Source organism: Plectropomus leopardus, chromosome 10, assembly GCF_026936395.1.
Source record: "Plectropomus leopardus strain MGB_pleo_1.0 chromosome 10, ASM2693639v1, whole genome shotgun sequence".
Lineage (NCBI taxonomy): Eukaryota > Metazoa > Chordata > Actinopteri > Perciformes > Serranidae > Plectropomus > Plectropomus leopardus.
In genome coordinates, this window is record NC_142185.1 from 22,976,712 (window position 1) to 23,003,957 (window position 27,246).

The following is a 27,246-nucleotide window of genomic DNA, read 5'->3' on the forward strand; positions in this document are numbered from 1 at the left end:
TTTGCTCTATAGTGAAATCCTTTATGACACATTGTCATTGGTGTCCTGTGAACTCTTTTCATAAAGCATACATTGTAGAGGATAGGGCTGCCACCACTTCTTACAGTGTGTTTCTGGGTGGCACAGACTGAAAGAGTTATCAAAAATTTGCCTTAGTTGAAGTTCTTTAACAGGTTAAGTTTGCTTAAGCAATTTTTATTAGGCAGCCTTGATAAACGTCCAAATCTGCATGTTTTACTTGCAGGCTTCTTAATCTGTGCACTAAAAAGATCTGACAAGAATCTAGGAAACATATTACCTTGGAAAAATTTAATAAGTAGAATTGCAAATCTTAATTTGTTTACTTCAAATTTTGCCTATACTTAATTTTTTATGAAGTTTTGCAACCTAAAAATGAAAAGTTTAATCAATCTTTCTTAGTTTTAGCAACTTCAGTAAGAGAGTGTCTGCATTGAAAAGTTGTAAAATGTCTTAAATTCAATTTTATGTATATATTAGGCCTCAAAAGTGACTAAATAGTTTTAAATTTGAATCGGTGAGGTGTCACAAACAAATTTATTCATCTTTTCATTTCTTTTTGTCAAAATGGGTCAAGCTCTCCTGCGTGAAAGTCTTTATTTCTGATCTTAAAACTTACCACTGAACCTAATATTTAACTTTATATTTGCACCTACATGTCGGCAAAAATGTTCATTAACCCAACTCACTGCAGTAACCATATTCCTACACAACTTTTAACATTTCACTGAAGTGTCTGTGAGTTGTCTTGGCTAATAAATAAATGGCCTGAACTTACAGGGTAACTCAGTATCCAGTGTATCCTATATGAATTTCTTTAAATACCAGTTTTTACTGCAATCAGATTTCAAGAGACAAAATAAATAATCCCGGGCTGAATGAAAACATCTCCATCAAATTTTATAGAAAACTAAAGAGCTAAAATAATTTTATAACCATTTGAAAAATGCCGTGGAAATGTCCCATTAGTTTTACACCTAAAACTAGGTGCACATTACAGTCGGATCTGTGAAAGCAAATGTGTGTTATGTAACATTTTTGAATGTGAGAAGAAATGTAGGAATAGGTTTATTTGAGATATTTACAGCTATGTAACCCTTAACTAAAATTTTAAGATACATTTGTATGCCCCCCCCCCAAAAAAAGCTTTCCAAACGGCAGTATAAAGTTGTTAAAACATAGAGTCTTAACTTACATCAGTATGGATAAGAAACACTTTAAAAAAAAAAAAAATTAATAAATATATATATATATATATATATATATATATATATATATATATATATATATATATATATATATATATAACAGTTCCAACAATCAACCGAACAGTTTCCTTTTTGTTATTATTGACAAACTCATCATGTTCAACACATCAGGCAAATAATAACCACAAATGTTAAATAAACAAATATAAATGACATACGTATATGTAGAGTATAAATGACCGTATTTATAGATAATGGCATAAAAATCAACAAATAAAAGATAAACAATATCACAATACAAAAGGGGAAAATCTAGGTTATACTCAGGCAGATGATCCAGGCCAAACATTTTCTTTTTCTTTTTTTTAAGATATTTTGGGAGGCTTTTATTGCCTTTACAAACATTTTATTTTGTCTGTCTGTATGTTTTTGCGTATAGTCATTAACCAAAATTGTGGCCGGCTGCTAAGAATTATTGTTCAAATAAATGAATAAGGAAAAAATGACATTCTGCACAAAGCATGGTATGTTATAATAATAATAAATAATCATAATATCAATACATAAATCAACAATATATTTGCTTGATTTGTTTGTGTCCTGAAAGTGTAATTTTTCCTATTATTCTGGTAACACATGAACGTATCGTGAGTTTAACCCTCCTCTTCCGCGTTTTTGTCCAATCACTGCAGCCTACTCGACCGGAAGTTTTGAACGAATCATACGCGGGAAATCATTAGTCGCTTCAGCAGGACAACGGGAGGTAAAACACTGTACTTACTTCAAAAACATATTCACTTCAAAGAGTAAACATATAACTCATCTATACTGGGAACGCAGACGCGTGTAGCTAAAAGTAACGTGAGTACATATGCAGTGCGTTTTGTCGTTTGTCCGTAAAATTAGCGACAAATCATCCCAATAAACCCGCTAAATATACAGCTAACGGCGTTAGCAAGTTGTAGCATTCGCTTCCAATGACTTTATGCTTAAATTAGCTTTTTTTATAACTTAAGTTTGTTCTGTTCAACTGTCACAAAAGCTTCGCATTGTCCAGCATGTGGAGATAACAGTTTGTGTTCACTGCTTTGTAAATATAAACCCTTTTGAAACTGTCAGAAGTATCACATTTACATGTTTTTTTTTCCCCTCCGGAGGTCGGTGTTGGATAAATAAAAAATGAAGGTGGTAACGTGTGAGATTGCATGGCACAACAAGGAGCCAGTCTACAGTCTGGACTTCCAGCACAGCTCAGATGGACGCATTCATCGGCTGGCCACAGCTGGAGTGGACACCACAGTCAGGGTGAGTGCAGACAGAGAGGGGACACATCTGGATAACTCAGCGGCTGAGCAGCAGTTTAGAAACAAAACACACTTCTCTGACCAAGAACTGACTTGATTTAGATTTATTATGAACATGTAAACGAGGAAATTGAGAAATGATTATACAAACAACAGACAGACAAAAAAAGTAATATTTACAGACAATGAAAAGCAACAGAAATGGTTAAAAGCATGATGAATACGTATTTTAAAAAAGGATTGAGAAGACGCACACATTTATTTAATCCCACCCCTTCTCCTTAAGTCATTGAATTTTAATTAACCAGCTTCATTATTAATTTAAACTGATACTAACTAAACATACAGATATACACTTATATACCCCAAATCATATATTTACAAATTTTCGTTATTATTTGCAGAAAAAAGAGGAATCTAGGACAAAATAAATATTAAGTAATCAAATAAGTAAACAGTAAACAGCTGATGATCGTCAAACCCCCTCTCGTGAAAATCGTGTCTGTATAAGTTGTTTTAAACAGGTTTATGTTTGGACATTGTTTTACTTCACCTTTGTGCACGAATTTAAGCAGCTGTAAGGTGGAATAACTTTAGCATAATTGATGCAGTAATTACCGTAATACTCTGTGCAATATTCTTAAAGTGTCCAAAATTATTTCTACCAACACCACTCTTGAATGTATGTTTAACATATGTTGCACATATTGTATATATTTCTCATTCTTATTTTTATTTATGTACATATTGTGTTGTACATTGTAGCATAATGCACATAATTTTATATTTCAAATTTTTACACAATAGTTTTATACATTGTAATGTAACATAAGGCACATATATTTATTGGAGGGTTTTTTTTGGGGGGGGGGGGGTTTACACATTATACATACTCAGCATATTGTCCATATTTTGTTTTTGTAAATATTTTACATACTGGTGTGAAATTATTTTGATGTAACTTTTTTTTTTTATATTTTAAGTCGTGTTATTTTTGTTTGTTTAGATAATTTGTACATTTTTATTCTGATACAAATATGCTTTAAATTTATTTGCATTAGTGTTTTCTGACAGAATATGATAATCATACCTTTTCATATTGTCAAACTCATTAGGATGTTATTTTGGCTTTTTCCAGAACCATTAATGGGTGAATGTGTCACACTCAGCATTTACCAAACAGTACTTTTTTTCAATAATCAGATTTTTGCACCAAACATACATTAATGGGAAATTGATTCATGTTTGGAAAAAGGATGAAAAAAACTGAAAAAATGTGCAAAACATAGATGTCTGGAAAATCTTACTATGAGTAAGAAAAGTAAAAAAAAAAAGGTTATATTTACCTGCAGCTTTGGTAAACTGTATATTGGTTCTTTAACATGTTTTTTCCATGATTTTGACGCAGCTGTGGCGGGTAGACACAGACTCAGACGGGAAGGCGGTGGTGGAGTTTCTGTCTAATCTGGCGAGACATACTAAAGCTGTAAACGTAGTGCGCTTTAGCCCCAGTGGAGAACTGCTTGCCTCAGGAGGAGATGGTATGTCACACATAAAACACAGATGTTCGATGAAATATGGGCAGTGTGACATTTGTCAGTGGCGATGTCATTTTCAAAACAGAACAGGTATTTTGGAAAAATATGTCTTCACGCAGTGGTATGGGTTTTATTTTGTGCAGATGCAGCGATTCTGCTTTGGAAGCTCAATGACTCTAAGGAGCCGGAGCAGGCGCCCGTTTTCCAGGAGGACGAAGACGCTCAGCTCAATAAGGAGAGCTGGTCTGTGGTCAAGACTTTAAGGTACACAGCTCCGGTTCACAGCTGTGGCAGTTTCAGTCCCATCAAGTGACAGTGTTTTAATGATGGTTTGGACAGTGGTGCTCCGACTGAGAAAAGCACTGCATCAGGAATCAAACAGGGTCCCTCTGCAGTATGGAAAACTAACACATTTGATTCCAGTAGTTTGCAGGTCTGAATCAGTAAGGAAAATTATTTATGTATTTCAAACTACTATATTCTTTATGCTTCAATATAAATGAAGCATTGTGGGGCTTCAGAGATGCACCTGCCTACAAATCATAGTCCAGGCGTAAGGGGACATGATTTTTTGGTACAGGCCCCCAGCAAACATCATTTTTGTTCTTTGCATATTGTGCAGCCCTAAGAAAGTGTGTAATTCTGCTTTCACCTTGCATCGACAGACCTTTGAGATAGTAAATAGATTTTTGTATAAATCTCGTTTTACCTTCTCACTGGTGTTTGTCTCACTCACTGAGCAAAAATGTTTTGTGCAGCACTTCAAATCGCTGAGGACAGACAAGCGAGACAGTCAACATTTCAGAATGACAACAGAAACACGCCATTGCTATTTAGTTAGTTCATTAAAATAAATGAATCAGTTAGTCCTGAATATGGAGATCTACTTGTTATAATAATTGTGCAATTTGCTATCTGAGGTGTAGCAATAGTGTGGTCATAAAAATACATTTCTTGTGATTTCATTTGTCTTTAGGGGACACATAGAGGACGTTTATGACATCTGCTGGACACGAGATGGAAACTTTATGGTGTCTGGGTCTGTGGACAACACCGCCATTATGTGGGACGTCAACAAAGGTTTGCTTAGACCCGCAGATATCTGTGTATTTCATAAAGCTTCATCTGTTATATTTGTATTTCAGTAATGCAAATTCACAGCACAGCGTGAAAGTGTGAGTTTATTATGTTATGAATTTGCATTTATTTTGCTGGTTGCAACTGCTCTTGTGTTTAGGGCAGAAGCTGTGTATCTTGAACGACCATAAGAGCTACGTGCAGGGGGTGACCTGGGACCCTCTGGGCCAGTATGTGGCCACTCTGAGCTGTGACAGGTGGGAAAACAGAGATTCAGGTCGCTCGTCACTCATGGCCCTGTATACGGCTCTGATCATCTTCACATGGATGTTTCTGCTGTTGCTGAGCTACTCGCTGACAGTGGAGCTCCAGCAGTGTCGTGCTTAATATGTTTGTGTTTCCCTCCCCCCTCAGAGTGATGCGTGTGTACAGCACTCACACCAAGAAGAAAGCTTTCTGTATCAGTAAAATGAGCTCTGGGCCGCTTGCAGAGGGAGAGGTCTGTACAAATGTTGCTCTCATGATACTCCTCTGGGTCACTGTGACTAAAGTCTTCAATTTCACATTTTGTTTATTTCAGTTATGAATTTTGTCAGAATTAGCTATTTCCACTAAACCTCCCTTTTTTTCCATGAGATTTTTCTACACAAAGTTAACTATCTGTTTTTGTCACATAAGCTTGTGTTTTGGCCACCTGTTGACTAAAATCTTTAATGTTTAATGTTTTTTTTTTTTAAATTTAATGCTTTAATGTTTGTTCAAATGTTTGTTTTTTATGTACTCTGTAATATCTTCAAAATCTTCTGCTCTGCTGCAAAGTGAGTGAAGTAGGTTTCAAGGTTATCTTTGCAAGCACAACCATCGAAAAAACAATACATACAATATGCAAAACATTTATACAGACATACAACACAATACAGCCAAATCATGACGTGTTATTCATTTAAAACACCAATGGCAGCAGTGAGAAATTCATTTTTAAATGAATTTCTGCACCTGCGGCCAGACGGAAGCCGCTTAAAGGCCTCTTCTTTAAAACCCACAGCTTGTAGATTTGGGGAAGTTCAGTAGGCATGTTACACATACACTCTGAGTGCTGCATTTCTCTTCATCTTTGCAGGTCAAGCAGTACAGGATGTTCCACGATGACAGCATGAGGTCGTTTTTCCGCCGTCTGTCATTCACACCGGATGGGTCTTTCTTGCTCGCCCCAGGTGCCTACATGATACACTTAAAATGCAGCTTTTATCTGGTATTTCTCCAGTGAACTTATGTGTTTAATATCTTAGTTAATGGGATACTTCACCCAAAAAAATGACCATTTGGACATCGGTTACTCACACAGTGTCACGCTGAATTTGTTAAGAAAATTTAGTTTTTCTCAGATGCCTCCACGGTGAACGAAGAATCCGAAACGTAGCAAATTCTTGGAGAATTGGTGGAAAAGGGGACCGCGTTTCACAATGACGAATGAGACTTTGATTATACTGCACAAGGTGTGTGAGAGTTTGTCAGCCAACGTTTTGATATCGTCGAGCTGCTTTCAACCAGTTCATCAAGAATTTTCTCAGTTTTGGATTCTGCGTTCACCGTGGAGGCGTGCAGGAAAAACAACATTTTCTTAACAAGATCAATGTAATACTGTGTGAGTAATAGATTTAAAAATGATTTTGTCTGTGAAGTTTTCCTTTACGATAGATTGCATAAACTAATATACGTCCTCTGTTGTCACCTTTTTTAACCTCAGCCGGATGTGTGGAGATTGATGAAAATATCATAAATACCACCTATATCTTCTCAAGGAAGGGCCTCAAGAGGTAACTTTTGTGACATTTCGGTTTTTCAGCGTCACTGTTGGCTGTATTGATGCTGGTAGTTGATGTACAGATCTGTGTGTGTGTGTGTGTGTGTGTGTGTGTGTGTTTCAGGCCTATCGCCCACCTGCCGTGTCCAACTAAAGCTACACTGGCTGTGCGCTGCTGCCCCGTCTACTTTGAACTGAGAACCAAGAAAGCAGAAGGCAAGGACGTACACCCCGTTAGTCAACAGTCAGGGATGATTGTATTGTCCTCACTCTTCACGTGTTCTTCATCCTTCCTCTGTTTTCCCTCCACAGATGGTTCTGTTCAGGCTCTTCCCAACATATTCCAGCTGCCGTACCGCATGGTGTTTGCTGTGGCATCTGAGGACTCCATCTTCCTGTATGACACGCAGCAGACGCTTCCTTTCGGCCTGGTGTCCAACATCCACTACCACACACTCAGCGATCTCACATGGTAAACTAGGACTGTCTTCTTTTGTGGCGTGTGTGCAGTAAATTAGATCACACTGATGCAACGCAATGGGGAATTTATGTTCTGTCCCTGATGACATTATGGAGCTTTATTATGCGTCGACATGTGACTTTTTTCATTTTTTTTATTTTTCTCAAGAAAGAAAAAAGGGCTGGAAGGCATGTTTTCCTTTTTTATGTTTTGGTGATTTCTTTTCTACTTAAAAAAAAAAAAATAATTTTTTTTTCTTTTATAGAAAAAAATATTTTAAAAATATTTAATATTTCTTTTGCGATTTCTTTTGAGTGTTTCTTTTGGGAGAGACTAAGCTAAAACGAGTGCTGATAACTTTGGTATATACACTTCGCCACTAAAAACAATTTTCGTGACAGCTGACATAAAGGATTGGACTAATATAGCTCAATATAGCCAAACTATTAAAAAAAATACCTTTATTGGCTCTGAATCATTGAGATCGAATCGGGACATTGAAGAATCTCTTCACGTCAATAAATGTTTGAATGTTTAATCGACTGTTCCTCAACACAGGAGCCTCATTAACGGTCTCTGTGTTTCAGTCATATTTTAGTCTTTCAGACACTGGATTGTTTTTGTGTTATATCCTCTTTAGGTCCCGTGACGGTTCCTTCCTGGCTGTGTCCTCCACAGACGGCTACTGCTCCTTCCTCTCCTTCTCCCCTGGGGAGCTGGGCACTCCGCTGAAGGAGCCCCCCGCCCTTGAAATCTTTGCCCCAAGCAGTGGTGCTGAGAAAAAAGGCAAGAAGTCAACAGCGGCCAAAACCTCATCTCCTGTCACGCAGCCGCAGAGCTCAGCCCCGACTCCCACATCACAAACCAGCCAGGGCAAAGACGCCCCCTCAGTCACGCCTCCAGAGGAGAAGAAGAGCACCCCGAACGCCAAGTCGAAACCTCAGCCCCGTAGGATCACCCTCAACACCCTGGAGGGCTGGGGGAAACCCTCTACCCCTAAAACCACAGCTCCTTCTGCACCTCAGACCCCAACACCTGCAAGCACAAGCACACCCTCTACTCCCCAACCTCGCATCACCCCCCTCACCCCAACGAGCTCCTCCACCGCCCAGCCACGCATCACCCCCCTCACTCCCTCCACCCCCAAAACACTCAGCAGTGCTAATAATGCTGGTTCCACCACTCCTAAAGGTACAGCCACCCCAAAGGGACCCACACCAAGGTAAATACGCTTTTCTACGAGTTTCTGTGTTTCATTGTGTTTATTATTAAACCACTGAAAGTGTGAACCTTTATATACACACAGCAATACAGCTTTGATTGTTGGCAGGCAGGCTTTACAGTGTGTGTGTGTGTGTGTGTGTGTGTGTGTGTGTGTGTGTGTGTGTGTGTGTGTGTGTGTGTGTGTGTGTGAGAGAGAGAGATAGTTTTCTATTCTTAACACATGCACAGAAATTACAGCGAAGCAGCTGAAAACCTTAGGCTTCAAACTCCCTCCAGCAATGCTCATTAATTATTTATAATTTAAAAAAAGAAACTAAGTAAAAGCAAAACCTGAATCTAAGACATAAAATAGTGCGAGTTAAAATATAGTGCTAAAATATAAACATAAATAAAATATAAACAAGAGGCCATCTTGCAAAGGGATCACACAAGGCACAATACAGCAAACCTCTGCAAATGTGGGCCAGGGGCGTAAAGTGTGTGTGTGTGTGTGTGTGTGTGTGTGTGTGTGTGTGTGTGTGTGTGTGTGTGTGTGTGTGTGTGTGTGTGTGTGTGTGTGTGTGTGTGTGTGTGTGTGTGTGTGTGTGTGTGTGTGTGTGTGTGGGGGGTAAACCTCTTCCCTCCTACCTCGCTTCTTCCGGCCCCTCTTATTCGGACCACACCCATCTTTGAACTCTGCCTTCATTTTGATCTTTACTACACACCAGTAGAGTATTGTGACAGCATGTTGTGCTGTTGCGGCTGCAAATAAAGTAATATAAATTTGTACAGACAGTTTTTCGTATATACATTCATTACATACATGCACGGCCTTTGTAAAAGAGAAGGTAGAGCGACAAGTGACGAGCTCACATGTTCACATGATTATTACTTTATTGATTGATTAATCGTTATATCTCTAATGTTTTAGGAAATACTGAGAAATAAACACAATTACAAATATAATATAATAAACACTCAGGTGACATCTTCAAACTGCTTGTTCTTTTCAAAATATATAAAATATATTACACTGATATAAAAGTGAGAAAAGCTGCAAATGTTCACATTTGAGAAGCAGGAAACATATAATTTAAAATTTACAGATCATCACACTCATTACTAATTTTCTTCTTGTGGATATATCGTGTAAGCACTGGTGCGTATTATTCTCTCTTTGTGTGTAGTGTTTGGATGTGTTTGTCAGTATTCGGTAACACTTGTAAATAACTGTCCACACTAACAAAATCACTCATGTTATTTGTGTTATTTAACGGAGACATGTTTTCTGTGTTTTGAACATTATAGTTTACGATTCACATAATTAATATCAAGTAAAACTTTAACTTTAAAAAAAACAGGCTTACAAATTGCTTTACAGTTCCAAAAAACGTTGATGAAAAGCATCTGAATAAATATTTAAATCAGAGAAAACTCCCCCAAAAATGTAAAAGAATAATAACACTAACTTTAAATTCAGTCCTAAATATGACAGGAAGTCCAGTGAGCCCGTCATTGGGATGTTATGTGAAGTTTTAATTTGTCATTGTGCAGCAGAATTAACCTAATTTAACATCTGTACAGGCAAGATCTTCCTAAACCTTTTTTTATCCACTGAGTGTTTTTAAAACTGTTAAAATGTGCCTGATGTGGTTTAAAGAATGCAGGTGCTGCGTCATACAGGAGTGTGTATTGTAATTTATAAAAAATACTTGATTTATTTAAACGTGTTGTGACTGAAGTCTGACTGAGGAAGAAACAACACACCGCTTACTGCATCCGCCTCCCTCCCCCCTAATGATTAAGTAACTAAGCTGATTATCTCTAAAGATTTACGGATGAGTAAGAAAGCACGGTGTCCTTTAAAGTGTCCCTTTTCAATACATTTTTTAAAAATGCAGAAAAATGTATAAATAGCTGCGACGGGGTTGTGGCGTTTTCTTCTGTTTACATACGCTCAGCTCTAGCAGTGAGAAACAAAGCCCTGTCTGGTATGAGGGATCCGTTGGACCCCCCACTGACAATAAAATAATAATCACTCTGACAGACAGCGGGCAGACAATGGCAGGTCTGCACATGCTTTTGTATTTATCTCGTATCTGTAACTTGGAGCGTTTGCCTTGACTAGTTTTACTAGTTGGCAGCGACCGGACGACAAAAGAGATGATAAACGAAGAGGACGGGTGATTAACTTTGTTCACAGTAGAAGAGTACAGTTCATTTTTGTGTTTTGTGCCTGCATGTTTACTGTTTTTACCATTCTTATTTCTTCTGTGTGTTGACAGGAGAGTGTCTCTGACTCCTGTTGCATCCCGATCTCCGGCTGTCAGTTCACTTTTCCGCACTCCCTCCTCCACTGAGAAGGCCAAACATGGTCAGTGAGGGCAACTGCTTTGGCTGTTTTCCAGCAACAGAAGACAATATTCTTTTATCATATACTTCAATATTGTGACGACATTATAGGGTTGAGTACTGGTGCTTTCACAAAATATTAACACAATGAGATTTTTTAAAATAATCATCAATAAAGTGGATGTGATTTATAAAGGCAAATAATAGAGCAGCTAGAATCCACTTTAATGTAATGAAGCCCTTGAAACCAAGAAAAGAAGACACGGCATTAAGATATCCAGAAGCTAAGACGATGTCTAGTCTCATATCAAGATATCGGTATAATATCAATATATTTCCAGGGTGTGTGCAAGTCCTTTAAAAAGTCCTAAAATGTCTTAAATTGGATTTTATAAATACCAAGTCTTAAAAGTCATAAAATTGGCTTATTTTAAGTTTGTGAGGTCTCAAACATTTTACTTAATTTTACTTATCCATCTTTTAATTTCTTCTTGTCAAAAAGAGTCAAGGTCGTCTGTCCACATTTCTGATGAAACCAACCACCGAACCACTTAGGTCTTTTTACTTAATACTTGCACATAAATTTAGACTAATCTAACTTGCTCTAAAAACCATATTCCTACATAAAACCTTCCTCTGCAGAGCCCCAAAATCCCAATCACCAAACCCACTAGACTCCATTAAATGAACAGTATTTTTAGTGTGTATAGACCAAGCATATTTTAACAATAACCTCAAAAAAGGTTTATCTTTGTAGGGATATTTTCCATATGTTTCCAGATACTTAAAATATAATCTGAAACTGAACATGTCAAAAACAACAAAAAAACAACAAAAACCAGCACTTTCAGTGGAAGTAAACTGACACTGCAAACATGCTGCAAGTGTTTCCACTGCAGCCTGGTCTGCAGCTGCTGGCTGCAAATTTGTTGTTCCCATTAATCATTTAGATGCAAAAATTTCCCAAACTAACCCTTAAACTTTTCAGCGTATTTCAGCGTACATGTGGTCTGCTACAACTAAATCTTGACTGAAGTCTATCTAAGTGTTACATTCGTGTTTTTGCATCACATGGAAAAAAAAGACAATCACATGTAACCCGTGTGTCACTGATCCCTTCACTTGTATTTCTCCAGAACGTCCGTCTCCTCCCACTGATCCAGTGTGCCAGCCTCCAGAGTCCAAACGGCCCAAGACCAGTGAGCCCCAGTCAAAGACCAGCGCTCAGAGTTAGTGTCCACTGGGAACAGTGTGGTGGTATAAAATCAGAAAAAATACAAACTGCAGAGGGTGACAGTGAAAGAAGCTTCAGTACAAAAAGCAACGAGGCTCCCCGAGGATGAGACACCACAGTGCGACGGCATCGTCTGTGGGTTCACACAGTCTGTGCTTGACATGACGAGATGAAGCTTTAACCTCATAATGTAGTCATTATAAAATTAACTGCATTGCAGTAAGTGTCCCTCGAATTAATACTTATTTTAGTCGTGTGTGTGTTTTTGTATCCTGCAGTTAACAGGTAATTGTATTATATTTGATTTTTTTTCTATATTCTGAAGCGCTGCTGTTAAAAGGAAAGTTTTGTCTCACTTTTTAATCAGAACATTTGATTATGAAACTAAATATGAATTCAAAACCTGAAAAAGAAGAAAGAAAAAATATAAGTACCTCCGAGGTTTAGTGCCTTGTGAATATACGATCTGGGTCTTAATTTGCTGCAGTCTGCGGGCCAGCAGCTAGAGTTTAAAGCTCATAATTGTGAACTGTTTCTATTCATTGTCTAATAAAGGATGTTTCATGTACACTGCATTTTAAGTGTTTTCAGTAAATATCTGTGGGATGATTCATGCTTTAATCGTGAGCAGCTGATGGTTATATAAGCTCTTATTTTCTGTTACAAAAGTCATCAGCTCTTTGTAATAAACCTGAACTAATTTGAAGAAACACACCTCATGAGACATCTTTACAATAGTATTTAGGACACGAAACTGTACAATTAATGCTGCAAAGTTTGCTGAGGATTTACATCCCTGATGTGCGTGGTTGTTTGTGTTGTATTTAGGACTGCAGCCATAGTTTTAAAAACATCTGTTCAAAAGATTGTGACTACACACCAAAAAGATTTTTTTTTTTACTTTGTTGGATTTTTGTTTTTAATTATTCAGTTCACTGTCATATTTTCATAGATTTTAGTCCATCACATGAAGGTCTAAATATCAGGAGAAAACTGGTGAAGAAATAATGATTCAGGTATTTCTTCACTGTCCCCAAATCAAATTTAAACATACTGAGTATGAAAGAAAGACAACAGGCAAATTACCTGACATATAAATTATTCTGAGGTAAATAAAACCCCTAAATTCCCCCCAAAAATACAAACGATGTGACGTTCGGGTCCACAGTGGTAACCCAGAGTGTATCACAGTATTTTATTATTACTTTGACCATAGACTATATAATTTTTTTAAAAAAAGAACAAATCTTGATACATAATCTATGAGTCAGTTTTGAGTTTTAATGTGCAAACCTTCAAATGCAATGAGCCAAACAGATGTGATAAATTCTTAAAACAAAATGCTGGAAAACAAAAGGATCAGCTTGATGTCAGTTTAGCGCTGTATATCATGTGCATTATGTTTTGATGATATATGCCACCTGGAACAACAGTTTAGCTTTGATGCTACAGTAAATTTTCAGGTGACTGGAATATTTTCTGCAGTTTGAAGACTTGAATTAAAAACAAACTACGTGGTTAGTCCTGGACAGAAACACTAAACTGATGCAGTGAAATACCATCAGTCATTATTTTGCCTTTTCTGAGTGTTGGATTTACGGTAGTGAGAATTCCCTGGACAGTAAAAAATAATCAATTAAGATTTTATCAAAAAATCAACGTGTGACCATAAGTTTTTCAACTCGTTTTCAACTCTTAACTTTATAAGGAGAATTTGCATTTTGAAATTTATTTTAGTAATAAACACTTGTGCTGTTTGTTTGCCGTATTGTCCCAGTGGCCTACTTACATTTGGTGTACCTACTTTTTCATTTACAAACAGAAATTCTGCGAGTCACCTCATACGTTTGTATTTTTCCTCCTGGATCTGAAAGCTCTGCTTAAGTCACTTAGCTTAATTTTTTTGAACACAACCCACCCCCCCTCCAAAAAAACAAACAAGCATTTGGAAAATTATTATACTGAATATTCTGAATATTAATACTCTTATATTTATGTGCTTGCTCCCCTGTATGTCCTTCTTTTTATGTTTTGTTTTATTTTTGTTAAATTTTTAGTTATTTACTTAATGCACCTTTGCATTATCTTTCATTTATGTTTGCATCTTTCAGATTTATTTTTTATGTTTTTTTTTTTACCTGTTCTGTACCTGTTCCTGATGTTTTTTATATGTTCAATTTGTCAAAAAAAGATAAAGTACAGTCCCTGAGTGAAAACCTAGGCCACTTGGCAGCCCTAATAAACTCGTCTCTGATTCTTATTTACTTAAGATATAAAAGATAACCATTTATTAGTCCCACAATGGGTAAATTTGCATTGTTACAGCAGCAAGGTGTGTACAAGATAAGCAAGCAAAAAGAAAAAGAAAAAAAAACAAGGTGCAAACTAAACAGTTAAAATATTTACATCAATTGCACATGGTAGATAATTCCCCGTGTGAAAAATTGCATTTTAGTATAAATAATAACCCTTTGAAAAAATACAACCATGATTCAAATGTAAATAATGTGCAAGAACTGAGTCAAAGCAACTGTAAAGGGAACATTGTTTTCAATCTGTGACATTGAGATGATGGTGAGAGCTATTAAAATCTGAAATCATCTGATGGTTTTTGTTTTATCTAAATAACATCAGGTCATTTTCAAAGGATAAAAACAGCACAACCTTCATTTAATAGTATCAGTGTGCCAGAGGAGAGTAACACACTGAGTGCATCATGTTTAACTTGACTGAGCAGCAAAGTGAAGCAAATACTACACACTGGCATCGTGTGCGAACAACCTACCTTGCTGCTAGAGGAAGAAAACTACATTGAGTGACAGCTCCGTCAGCCAATCAGAGCTCGTCTGGCAGAAGTTCTTTAAAGCTTCTGCTAATGGCCTTTGTGTGAAGGCGGGGATGACTCGGCTCGGTTAGGCTGCTGATTAGCAACAAACAGAAGGTTACGAGTTTAAAAAATTGGACAATTTGACCGCCAGACTGGGTTTGCGGATATAAGAGCGGTATGAACTATGTCGGGTGTGTGACCGGGGCTTGTTGGGCCGCTTTCGTGGACACCCGGCGGTGATTTTTGCAACATTTGTGGCCGCTCGCGGAGACAACCTCGCTTTTAGGTCGTTGAAGTGGCGATGCTGAGCTGATAGCTGCGTCATCATGTTGCTTCCGACTCGAGTTGGCGAAAAGAAATCTCAAGTTAACGCCGGAGGTGAGGCTGCCCGCCGTCATCCAGCCCCGGAGGCCACCCCCGACGCCTGAGGTGGATGGGAGACGGGCTGCGGGTGAGCGGTCGGCGGTGAAGCCCGTTTACGTGGTCGCTGTGTAACTGGTGACTTTACATCACTTGGCTCGGCGGCGTTGGCGCGATACTCTCCTGGGCTGCATTTATTTTCCGCACTGGACTGTCAAACATTTCTGTTGATGCTGATACTAAAGCCCCTCAAACAGAAAGTGTTGATATTTTAGGGATGTTAGTCATAACTGAAGAAGTGATGACACTGACAGCTCTGGTGCAAAGATCCAGTGAAATGACTCCCATCTGGTGGTGACTTTTCTTCTCGAGGAAAAACAAGCTTTTGTAAAGCCACAATAAGCGACGCGACGGCTCGTTTTTAACTATTTTGTAGCAGTCAGACTGTTAGCGAGGTGTCAGAGAGTGTTTTGTTGTCGGATCTGCTGTCACCGCATCCACGTGGACTTTGCTTCACGTTAAAGTTTGGCTCGAAACAGGACTTCAAAGACGAAGCAGCTGTGGTTCCTCTCATCAAGTTTTAACACAAAAATAAAACAGGTGAAAATGGCCAGCACGCACACTAACAATCATTACGCAGAGACGTTTTCGTCCAAGCCGTGGTCGGATGGAGACGGAGCCGGGGAGACGGAGTCAGCCGGGAAAGGGCGTGGGCTTCCCGCACGGTGCTCGCCCAACTTTGAGATGATAGACGGGCTGCTGTACCGCAAAAAGCTGGAAAAGGGCTTTATCAACTACCGGGAGGTTTTGGATGAGGAGCGGAGACATGAGGCCATCTCCACCTTTCACCGGCGGCGGCTTGGCCCGCACCATCACTCCCTGGAGGAGACCTACAAATGCGTGGCTGAAAACTACTGGTGGGAAGGTATGAAGTGCCTGTCCTAAATCTGCACCTGACATCAGGCATCATTTTGCCTTTTATGAATGTAGGATTTACTCTGATGCAAAGTCTCTAGACTTTATTTGTTTTAACACAAATACAACATATTCAGTTAAAAGTCGTTGATTTCATTAATTATTGAGGGCTGCAGCCACGGTCAGAGGATTATGACTGTAAACCAAAATGATTTTTTTTTTAGTTTAATTGTTTGTATTTAATAGTTCAGTTAACTGTTATTGCTTACAATTTTGTACATTTTAATCCATTACATTTAAATAGAAAACCAGAAAAATACTTATTGTAACTTTTTTTCTTAACCTATATTTACATTACATATGACAGTGTTTGTTTCCTGACTCTGGAACTTCTTAGGGACTGTTCTTTATTTATCAGAGGAGGTGGGTGGCTGCGGTGTGACTTTTTTGTTGTTGTTTTTACCTTCCCTGAAGCTACAGATATTTTTCCCTGAGCCTCCATGAGTGAAACTCGCAAATTTCATCATCTTCTTGTTTTTGTGTTGCGCCCCAGATGGCTTTTGCCTTTTAATTTCTTTCACTCTTACACCAGTGCCACACTGCATGCGTGACCAGTGTGTGCTGGCTACCTCGCTGAACTGCTGCGGCTGGCACACTTCACACAGACAGCGTTGTTGCTGCAGAGCTGCCTGCTGCTATATCTACTGTATTTCCACAATTAAAAAACGATATTCCACTTCTTTTCATTTCTGGAGCCATGTAAGATGCTGCATTGTAAACAACACGGTCATGCAAAAATTGCTCAATAAAAAGCCGTGTTTTAACAACTTAGGGGATTCTTGCGACAGAAATCTTGTCAAGGTTTTTAATATGAAATAGAAACAAGAAATGCGGATTAAAACAGATATATTTGCATTTCTTCTTCATGTCTGTGACAGATATAGACGTTGAAACTGCAGTGAAAGGTGGTGTAATATAAATATAGTTATTAAAAGAATGTATTTACTGTCTGTTTTTGCTGAAACTGTGCACGTGACGTGGAAACAATAGGCGAGACCCCTTTTCTCTAGATGGCTACGCCTTAGCAGCGTTATTCACACGCACTGACCAAAAGTCATAACCTCCCTGTCACAATTACTTGGTTAAAAGATTGACACAGTCAGGATGTGGGAGAAGATTTCACAGAACTTTGGACCCCTTTCTCTGCTATATTAACTCTCTAATTTCGATACACATCATGTGTACTTTCTTCACAGGGATGTACTTCCAGATCAGAGATTTTGTCCTGGGCTGTCCAGAGTGTCAGAGCCAGCGCACCAAGAAAACGGAGGTATGTCATAATGTCTTGACGTCGTTTCATTCACGCTTTCATCAAACTTTCAGCTCCTCTTCAGTTTTATCAGTGCTTCATTTCTCTGCATCTCACACATTTTAATCCACACGTTCTCGCTCTCATTCTCACTTAATCCTGCTCTCACACTTGGATGTCTTCTGCAAGTGCTTTCTCACCCATTGTATTCCTGTAATGATGCCTCTCCGTCTGCTTCTGTCTCGCTGTCTTTTGCCTCTCAGGAGCTGGGTGGCAGAGGATGTGTCACAAAGACGATGGTGTCACACAGCGCTGACATGCTGAGCAAGCTGAGGAGTCAGCGGGAGGCGGGTCTCTTCTGTGACATTACACTGAGGACGAACGGGAGATCCTACTCTGCTCACAGAGCTGTCCTGGCGGCCGTCAGCGACCACTTCCAGGAAATCTTCACAGAAATGGACTCGAGCATGAAAGCAGACATAGATCTCACAGGTACGACACAAGGCCAAACTAACACTAGAAAACATTACGTCTTGAGCTCTGTTTAAGAGTTGGGGCTGAATCTGGATGTAACGACCCGACTGACTTTGTCTCCAGATGTCCCCAAAAAGATGTTTGCCCATTAAATGGTTCCTCTTTAACTTCTAAGTCAATATTTCTAATCTTGTCACCAGCTAAATGTTCATCAAAGAATCTCAGAATACTAAACTGTTATCTGTTCATCTCCAGAACATTTAAATATTTTTTTTTTTTCTGTAAAATGTCATGAAATCATAAAAAAGGCCCATTATAATTTCCCAGACCCCAAGGTGTCATTTTCAAATTGCTTATTTTGTCTCACTAACGGTCCAAAATAGAGATATTTATAATAGAGCAGTGCCCTGATATTTGAAGATTCGAATCTTCATTCGGAGACTCCTCAGTCAAGACGAGCAGGCGTTTTTTGGGGGGGAGGGGGTGGTGTCATTCAGCGTGCAGTGTACTTGTGGGGATACTTGTGGGTCCCTAGAAGTAGTTGCAAAGTCAGCAGTCCTTGCTTTCACCCTGCTTTCTGGGGTAAAATCTTTACACTACGCCAAGTCGTCCCATCTGCTGGGTGAAGGTGTCTGTGAGGGGTACGGGCAGCTCCGGACCCACGGTGGGTCTTAGTGCGACAGGGGCAACTGCGCGGTCAGGCTGCAAGAGAACGTTATGTTCTGCATTCTGCATAGAAGTGGTGAATTTACAGCTCACGGCAACTAGCGGTAGGCAAATTGATACCAAAATATTGATGCTACATTTTCGATTTGAACATCAATTCTAATGTCAATAGACGGATAAGCATATAATTGCCTCTCTCCCGCAGTGTACCCATTTATATTTCAGTCGTAAAACTGTCTGTGGAAACAACATATTTCTGTGTTGAACTCATCTAGTGTGTGTACTCTTTGCTTTTCCACTGCTCTTGTTTTAGCGCACACAACACAGCACACTGCAGTGTTGATCTTGACCAGTATAATCCAACAAGCAATTGCAGTGATGGCTAAACGAAAGAGGAAAAAACAAACGTTAGAAAGAGATCTTGAAGCCGCAACAGTAAAGATGGGAAAAAGGGAAATGTCTCAGCATCCGTACCCCAGAAACAGAGCTGGAGTCCTTTCAGAGAAGCACAGGCAAGGAGTGTCCAGGTATATTATTGTAAAGCCAAAATCTTAGTCAAATTATTTCTTCAGCATTGATTAATGAAGCATTTTTAAACCGTAGTTGGCCATCATTAGCTGTCATTTTAAAAGGAAGACTCTTTACACACACTTCCATTAAGAAAATGGTTTCTAGTCTTAATTATAGTGAGAAATCATTTGTTTAACCAAAACTAACCCTTCTGTTCTCATTCCTTTTTAAGGGTCATTCTGACCGATAATAATAATAACTCTGAAACTGTGAAACCGCGATAGTTTCTGAGACTTTTGTCGTACCATCAAAATCTCATACCGCCGCAACCCTACACACAATACTGATTATTCAACAATCGTTTGTAGGGAAACTGAGAGCTAAAGATGATACTCTGTTCATTCCTTTGAAACAGGTCTTTCGCATTAATTTATCATGACTTGATTTAACTATATATTTGGAGTCGGAGGATCCAAACCCTGCATTGGGACACTGCCATAGTCTTCTCATTTCCGTATGTCTTTGATGTGTGCCGTCAGACAGGAGCAGAAGTGGCCCTGATTAAAGCAGTTGTTATATCGTCTCCACGGTCATGTTTACACTTTGCTCCCGCTCTGCCTGCCGTCTCTGATCCTCTGTTTACACAGTCACTTTCATCTCCCTCTGATTGACCAGGGCTCAGCATATCTAATTAAAGGCTCCTTTTCTTTCCTCACAGGTTTTAGTGAGGACAGCCTTCTGTCCCTGCTGGATTTCTCCTACTCGTCCACTCTGAGTGTTCGCCAGGAGGACCTACCTGAAGTCATCGCCATGGCCCGCCACCTGGGAATGTGGCCTGCGGTGGAAGCCTGCTCCGCTCTCATGAAAGAGCAGGAGCAGCAGCTCCGTCCCGGCAAGGGCTTTCCCTCCGCCTGCGCCGGTGCATGTCACGAGCGTCACCACCAGCAGAGGGAAGGCAAAAGGAAAAGGGTGGACAGTATGAACGACAGCTTCAGTCTAATGCTGGATGCATCAGATGAGTCTTTAGAAGGAAGTCCAAGACACAATTTGCGCAGGACACCGAAATCCCAAGGCCATAATGGTCTCCCTCTGAGCCCGACACATAGGATGAAGCTCATGGACTTCAAATCTCCCTCTTCCAAGAAAGCTACTACACCTCGACACGCCATGGGCTCTCCACAGTCACAGAGTTACTTGCGCATATCCCCATCAAACACCCGTCTTCTCCGCTCTACTCCTGGGGCCGCCAAGAAGGTTCAGAGATTGCTACCCATGCCAGAGAGCCCTCGACGAAACCGAAAACCTCACTCCATCACACAGCTGTCCCACAGCAACAGATCGAGGGTTACAAAGATGGCAGTGTGCAGCCCTGTGAGGGTAAAGCAGGAGGTGGAGGAGGTTGGAGAAGATGAACAGGATTATGCAAGAGCGCAGGAGAAGTACAAGCTGATGAATGTTCTTGGGCTACAGAGGACCGCCCTCCTGCCTAGACCGGAAGATCTGATTGGCTGGAGACAGAAGAAGCGACTGAGGAAGCTGAAGGCCAACAACTACTCACTGACAAAGCGCCGAAAACCACGCTCCACCTCCCCAGGACTAACATACGGGGCTGTGACACTGTCACTTCCCCTCTGTAACCCCGTCAACAGTCACCTCCTCAACAAGTCAGTGAAAAGCAAGCCCGTGGGTCCAATCAGCACGGAGCAGATGACGGCAAAGAGGCCAAAGAGCGTCCCGAGACACATCCCTCCAAGTGACAGGAGCATGCGAAGTAAAGGTGTGTTACCAGACATGTTCCAGCCTGCGTCCAGGTCCTCCTTCGGGGGGAGGGAACTAAGACGGTCAGTGAGGACGGGTGACAGCGCCCACCTTCCTGCCCAGCAGCCTCTGCGACGCAAGAAAACCGTAGTGAGAAACACAGCCAGGATCAAATCAGAACCAACTCAATACTCTGTCTCAGGTTTCCCTCTTTCATCAAATAATCACTGCGGCCTCTCACCTCACAAATCACCACCTCCGCACAGGGCACAGGCCAGAAATAAGATCACAGTAGAGTCGGTAAAAACACTGCGTTACAACAAAAGCCGACCAGCAACAAAGGCCAAGCTTAGGCGGGGCTCCACACGGGAGGTGGAGAAGACAAAGTGTAAGCCCAGAGAGGAGGGGAGGAAGGTCATGGACGTTGGACCGAGAGGGAAGGTTAACGAACCCGATGGGCTCCAGTTTTCAGAGCACGCACCTCCGCCGTCCATCTACAACCACCCTCTGTACAAAGTCATCAAAGAAGAGCCAGCAGATCCCGTGCCAGTCGGACATTTCTCTGATCCTCCCTCTCCAGACCTGGGCAAGCGCCAGAGCAAGCCCCCCATCAAATTACTGGACTCGGGCTTTCTGTTCAGCTTCTGTCGGCCAGCAGGGGGGCCGATGGCGGGACTGAAGAAAGAGGAGGAGAGCGTTGATATTTGCTTAATGCGCTCTGTGTCACAAGTCGGGGAGAAATTTGGAGCAGAGCAGTCCCCCCACAGGACGCTGAGAGCCAGAGGGCCGCCCACCCTGCCTGTGATGAAGACGGAGAGGGAGGAGAGGAGCGTGACCCGAAGCAAGGCTCAGAGACCCAGGCCAAACCGAAACGGCACTCCTCACCTGGCCAAATCTGCCGGGTCAAAGGCCACACGGACCATACCAAAGGTAGATGAAAGGGAGGGTAGCGCTTTATGATGATGACTGCAGCATATTTAGGGAAAATGAAGCATCCAGGAAAAGAGTAGTAAAGGGGGAACACTGTATGAATTTACTAATGTCAACTTCTACCTGTTGATTGGGAAAAAAACAACAACAAAAAAAACAGCTGGAGTAGGTAACCCTGTGAAACCTTGGCAAAGTGGTTGGATTTCTTTCAAAAACAGGAGAAGGCAATAAGCAACTTAACAAGACATGGTCAAAAAATTACAAGAAAAATACGTGAAAATAAGCAGAAAAGAAAAGTTAAAAACAAAAAGAAAATGACTCCCAAATGATAATTATTTTAAAAAAATATTTTTATAATTCTTTTTAATATAATTTAGAAATTAAAGTGAGAGTAATTATAAATATTGTTTTCTGGATATTTTTCACTAATTTTTAAATATTATTTTCTGACCAAACCCCCTTTTTCCTGACTAATTTTGAGGTCATTTTCTTTTCCCACAAATTTCAAGAAATTAGTAAAAAGTAACATGTCTTGCCAAGTTGGTTGTTGCCTTTTTTTTTCCTCACAAATCATATCAATTTCCTCAGGTTTCAAAGGGTTAAACAGCGTGTGAAAGATATCTGAAAGCAGCAAAAGGAAACAGGTGCAAATCCAGGATTCAAAGGGTTAATTCAGAGTTCAGCTTGTCATTTCTTACTTTCGTCTAATCATTTGATTTTGTAGGTATACCACGAATGTTGTGTCTGCAAAATTTGAGTAATCACCTCCGTAAGTGTCTTTCCTTGTCTTTTTTCCTGAATCTCCAGCAGGGTAAACTCCCTCTGAGCGGCAGGAGCTGCGTCATGATGGACGCTGTACGTCGGGCAAGGCTAAAGCAGCTTCGAGGGCCTCGCAGTCAAGTCCCCAATCTCACAAAGGCGACCCATGCCTGTGTGCAGTGCTCAGCCTCCTACAAGGACTGTGATGCTCTCATCATGCATCGCCTCAGGCACATTGAGGGCAAGCACTGGCCATGTCCGGTAAGCACTCGCTCTCCTAAAGCAAAACAGCATAGAAAAATATATTAAAAGTGAAGAAATTAACGTAGGCCTACTGTTACATCAAATTTAATTAAATTTGATTTGAGGGAAATGTTCTGAAGTACACAAGAATGTACACATGTAATAAATCAAATCATTAAAATCATGAAAAGGAGAAAGAGCCTCATGCATATATACGAGAAGCTGGAATTATGATTTTTTTTCAAGATTTATTTTATGAAAAATGACTTACATAATATAAAATAAAATAAAATAGTAGCCAGTTAAGTTTCTAATTAATCTACTAATTGTTTTGGCTAATATTGTATCATATTTATGGTTTATGTGCAAAAATATTAATATGTAAAGTAGTTATCTAATAATAATAGTGGAGTAAAAAGTACAGTATTTCCCCTCTAAAGTGTAGTGGAGTAGAAGTGGAAAGTGAAAAAGCATAAAATAATTTTAAAAATCAGATAGTATTTGAGTAAATGTACTTAGTTACATTCCAGCACGTCTTCTCATCTGACTCTCGCCACGAAAGCAAATTTCCCGGCATACAGAACCATTGCGTGGCTCTGCATTTGTATCCAGGGTTCCCACGGATTCATAAAAAGTCTTAAAAGGCATTGAAGTCATTAATTTAAAACTAATTTGTGTAAGCATATCTTAAATCAATCTTTCAAAAGTCTTAAAAATGCAAATACATAGGATGTGACATTTTATGAGACTTTTTTCTGAAGTTGCATTTAAAGTCTGTAACAGGTAACATGTTTTTTTATATAAAAATATAAATAAATTACTAAATGCCTATTGCATTAATGTCAAAGATCAGGGCAGCACAAGCAGCAACACTCACTGTTTGTTTGTTGTGGCTGTACAGGGGACAACAAAATAATAAATGCACAAATAATAAAAATTGGCTATTTAACCAAATTAGTACATTGTACGCAGAAAGTTTTTAAAATTCAAGACAGTGGAATCCCACACTGAGAAACACGACATAACGCCATCATGTGTTGTGTTTAATTAAACATTGGGGCAAAATTGTCCCTAATCCTAAGTAACTGATGACATTTTCATGTGATGTTTTATTTTTTTTTTTATTTTATTTAAAATGGCATTGAAAAAAAATCTAAAAGTACTAAATCTAACCTTGCCTGAAGCTGAATGAACCCTGGTATCTGCAGTACAGCTCACAGCTTCTCTGTTGTCCCCCTCTGTTCGTTTCCGTGCCGTTAACCCTTCGTCCTACTCTCTCTGTTGCCGTGTAGCTCTGCAGTAAGACCTTCTTCCGACTGAGGAATGTACGGAGCCACATCCGCACCCATGACCCCAAGTTGTACAAATGCCGGAGCTGCATTGCTGCCGGCTCCTGAGGCAGCAGGAGGGTTCGCTCAAGCAGCGAAACTGAGGTGGGTGATAGTGACACCTTCTCAAGGCTGAGCTGCTCTGAACTGAATCACTGATATGCTCAGTGCTCGCCGTGCTCATCTGTTGTCTTTTGTGATGCTGGCTACACCAGAGTACCTGCAGATCCTTGAAAAGTCTTAAAAAGGCATTGAGTTCATTAATCTAAAAATAAGGCCTTAATTGGGATTAAATTGACTTAAATGAGTCTTTCGAAAGGCTTAAAAATGCTCACAGATGGGAAGTAGGATTTTCTGAATCTTTTTTTTTCTGACATTGCATCGTAAAATCTCAAAATATTTGGTAACATCTACTTTTTTGTTCAATGATTTAATCAATTCCTTTTCTCAAAATCGTCATGATGGGAATCCAAGCAGCAGAATCTCACCTACAGATTGAGAAACATAAAATCACTTATTTCCCACTTCTGTTGGTAAACCAAATAGATACTTAAATGATAACATCATATGTTCATTGTCTTCCATGTGTTCTGCACTAAAAAAGGGTTGATTTTTCAAAATTTGACATAGATAATCTAACGTTTTGACTGGATATAAAAAGTCATGTTTTATGTTACATTACAAACATTTGGGTAAAATAAAATTGTCCTACTTCAATCTTGGTTATTAGAAAGTTTGTCTTAAACTTAAATCCGAGTGGCATTTAAAGAGTTTTAAAAAGACTGAAATCCATCTCGCCTTCAGCTGCAGGAAGCCTGTACAAGTGCATTTTTAATTGTTGACAGCATGTTTTCTATTTTAAAACTTCCTGCAGATGAATCTGTCTATACACCGTAGTGCATTGTGTGTTTTTTTTTTTTTTTACCTTGTCTGATTTAATCTGTGGTGTTTTTCCAGGATGAAGGCTGTGAGTGTCTGACACCAGCGAACAGGCTGAAGCCAGAGGCACATGATCGATCAGCAGCTTGTACATAATGCATCCGTCACACACAAGCACAACGGTCTGTGGAAAGGCATAATTACTCTGATTCTAATCATTGCCGTCGTCGATGATCGCTAATGTTATTTAAATAACCAAACCACGGTTGCTGGTCCCGTTTGCGTTTCCGTAGCTACAGAAGGTTAAACTTGAACATTACACTCAGGGGGCGGGGAATGCGATGCCACGGTATAAAGTGATTTAACGTCACAGTTGTGTATAAAATTAAAATGATTGTTATAACTATAACTGCTATGTATTGTTATTATTTTTCTATGTATAGATGAATTTTGAGTGCACTTATATCATAGCTTATGTTGTAAACCTAAGAAGTGGGGATGAAACTGAAGGTTTGGAGTCCACGGTGGGAATACTTGAAGCGATGCAAGAGCTGGAGGGAATACTTGAAGTTGGTGGGGGTCTTAGGAGTGAGACTGTCCTCTGGGTGTTTCAGTGGGTCTTTGTCCTTCGGTGTGCTAACTTTTTAACGACTTGACCGGTCTGTCCCTCCTTTCGTATTGATCTGCTAGTCTCTCATAGTCCGCGAGTCGGGGATTTGGCTCGGGGCTAGTATGGTGACACCACTGCATGTGTATTTGCAGGCCGTTTGTGGTCCACTGTCTTTTCTAAGGCTGCCAATTTTAAAAAGGGAAATGTGTCTCGTTTTTAATGTGAATTTCTGAGTAGTAATCAACACAGCTGTGTCATTACACATGTTTTATTGGTCTCCTCTTCCACTTTGATCCGAGTTCTACTTGTTCGACTTCAAATCCCCCTCCTACTGAATAAATGCAATGTGTTCACATAAAGAGATGTTTGTTTCACAAATTGATTTTAGAAATAACTGAGCTGTCTATCGCTGTTAAAAGACTGAATAAATTTTTGCCTTTTATTTCTTGTTATTCTTGCCTTAATTGCATGTTTTATATATGCACTGTACACTCCAGACCTTCCAACCTAGAACATATATTTTACATATAATGTATGCATTTTGACGGCGAAGTACACTGGTACAATTTGTCACTCTAAGGCTGGGTTGCACCAACAAGGATTCATTTATTTTGTAAAACCAGGTTTACAATGAGTAAATCCAAATTTAAAATAAAGCAGAGCTCTCTTGCAACATTAAAAATTAAACTTGGTTTTGTAAAGCCAAGTTTATTTATGTCAACAGAATTTAAACTGAGTTTAATCAATAGGGACAAGTGTCATAATTAAGTCATGATTTTATCAGGTTTAAAAGTTCATCTTTGTTGGAATAATCCAGCCTAAAGTATGCAAAAAACTGGTGACACCTCTGAGTTCAACTGTGCACGTACAGACTAAAGCAGACAAGATTTGATTTTTGACAAGAAAATTCAACAATACTTTATTTAGAAATTAGTTTATTCCAAGCACCTGAAAATATTAAAGGGCAAACCAGGCTCTTGGTGGTGAAACATAGAATACAGTATTTACTCTTCCTTACAACTATGTTCTGCATAACAAAATCAAAGAGTTACTTATATAAAATCAACACAGATACATACCTGATATGAATGACAAATGCAACAGTGTATAACAATATGCTAGAAACATTAAAACGGTTATTTTTTTATATACATGTGCCATTTTGGGGAAAAAAAAAAAACATTTCACTGAAATATTTGTTAATATTCAAAAATCAAAATGTCTCCAAGAATGAACAATATATATAGAATTTTCTCATTATTTTAGCTGAATTTTAGCGATAAGATCATTTTCTTGAAGAAATTAAACCAATATACGGTGTTCAAAAATCAGATCTAGACACATATGTTAAAGAATTTAAAACTTAGGAAAAAACCCCCAAAAAACTAAACAGATACACCCCTGTGTGTGCTCATACTTATGTCTATTTTATTTTATTTTATTTTATTTTATTTTATTTTATTTTATTTTATTTTATTTT

The 27,246-nt window shown here is 39.3% G+C and overlaps 2 protein-coding genes across 4 annotated transcripts; both read left to right on the forward strand.

Annotated features, from left to right (window-relative positions):
* The first annotated feature begins 1,917 nt into the window (after positions 1-1,917).
* chaf1b (chromatin assembly factor 1, subunit B) lies at positions 1,918-12,766 on the forward strand. 2 transcript variants are annotated; one of them, XM_042494802.2, is made up of 14 exons: positions 1,918-1,989; positions 2,384-2,531; positions 3,939-4,071; positions 4,212-4,332; positions 5,045-5,148; positions 5,306-5,402; positions 5,560-5,644; positions 6,266-6,359; positions 6,893-6,962; positions 7,074-7,165; positions 7,262-7,421; positions 8,050-8,631; positions 10,898-10,986; positions 12,101-12,766. In XM_042494802.2, the coding sequence occupies exons 2-14, from the start codon at positions 2,406-2,408 to the stop codon at positions 12,196-12,198; spliced, it is 1,851 nt and encodes a 616-aa protein (XP_042350736.2). In that variant the 5' UTR covers positions 1,918-1,989; positions 2,384-2,405; the 3' UTR covers positions 12,199-12,766. The 2 variants fall into 2 exon arrangements, with proteins under 2 accessions (XP_042350736.2, XP_042350735.2); XM_042494801.2 differs by having other exon boundaries at positions 1,966-2,087.
* Positions 12,767-15,069: 2,303 nt separating this feature from the next.
* Positions 15,070-26,208, forward strand: LOC121949188 (uncharacterized). Of its 2 annotated transcripts, none has more exons than XM_042494807.2 (7): positions 15,070-16,310; positions 17,557-17,630; positions 17,873-18,101; positions 19,978-21,947; positions 22,758-22,967; positions 24,242-24,382; positions 25,235-26,208. In XM_042494807.2, exons 1-6 carry the CDS (start codon positions 15,992-15,994, stop codon positions 24,344-24,346), a joined length of 2,907 nt encoding a protein of 968 aa, XP_042350741.2. In that variant the 5' UTR covers positions 15,070-15,991; the 3' UTR covers positions 24,347-24,382; positions 25,235-26,208. The 2 variants fall into 2 exon arrangements, with proteins under 2 accessions (XP_042350741.2, XP_042350740.2); XM_042494806.2 differs by having other exon boundaries at positions 15,072-16,310; positions 22,755-22,967.
* The last annotated feature ends 1,038 nt before the right edge of the window (positions 26,209-27,246 follow it).

What these genes read in the sequence shown, in the direction of transcription:
- chaf1b (XM_042494802.2), top strand. Translation starts at nt 2,406, where the DNA reads ATGAAGGTGGTAACGTGTGAGATTGCATGGCACAACAAGGAGCCAGTC. An exon ending in TATGTGGGACGTCAACAAAG is followed by an intron (nt 5,149 to 5,305) that starts GTTTGCTTAGAC and finishes TCTTGTGTTTAG; the next exon opens with GGCAGAAGCTGTGTATCTTG. An exon ending in GAGAACCAAGAAAGCAGAAG is followed by an intron (nt 7,166 to 7,261) that starts GCAAGGACGTAC and finishes TTCCCTCCACAG; the next exon opens with ATGGTTCTGTTCAGGCTCTT.
- LOC121949188 (XM_042494806.2), top strand. Translation starts at nt 15,992, where the DNA reads ATGGCCAGCACGCACACTAACAATCATTACGCAGAGACGTTTTCGTCC. An exon ending in AGCGCACCAAGAAAACGGAG is followed by an intron (nt 17,631 to 17,872) that starts GTATGTCATAAT and finishes TTTGCCTCTCAG; the next exon opens with GAGCTGGGTGGCAGAGGATG. An exon ending in AGCAGACATAGATCTCACAG is followed by an intron (nt 18,102 to 19,977) that starts GTACGACACAAG and finishes CTTTCCTCACAG; the next exon opens with GTTTTAGTGAGGACAGCCTT.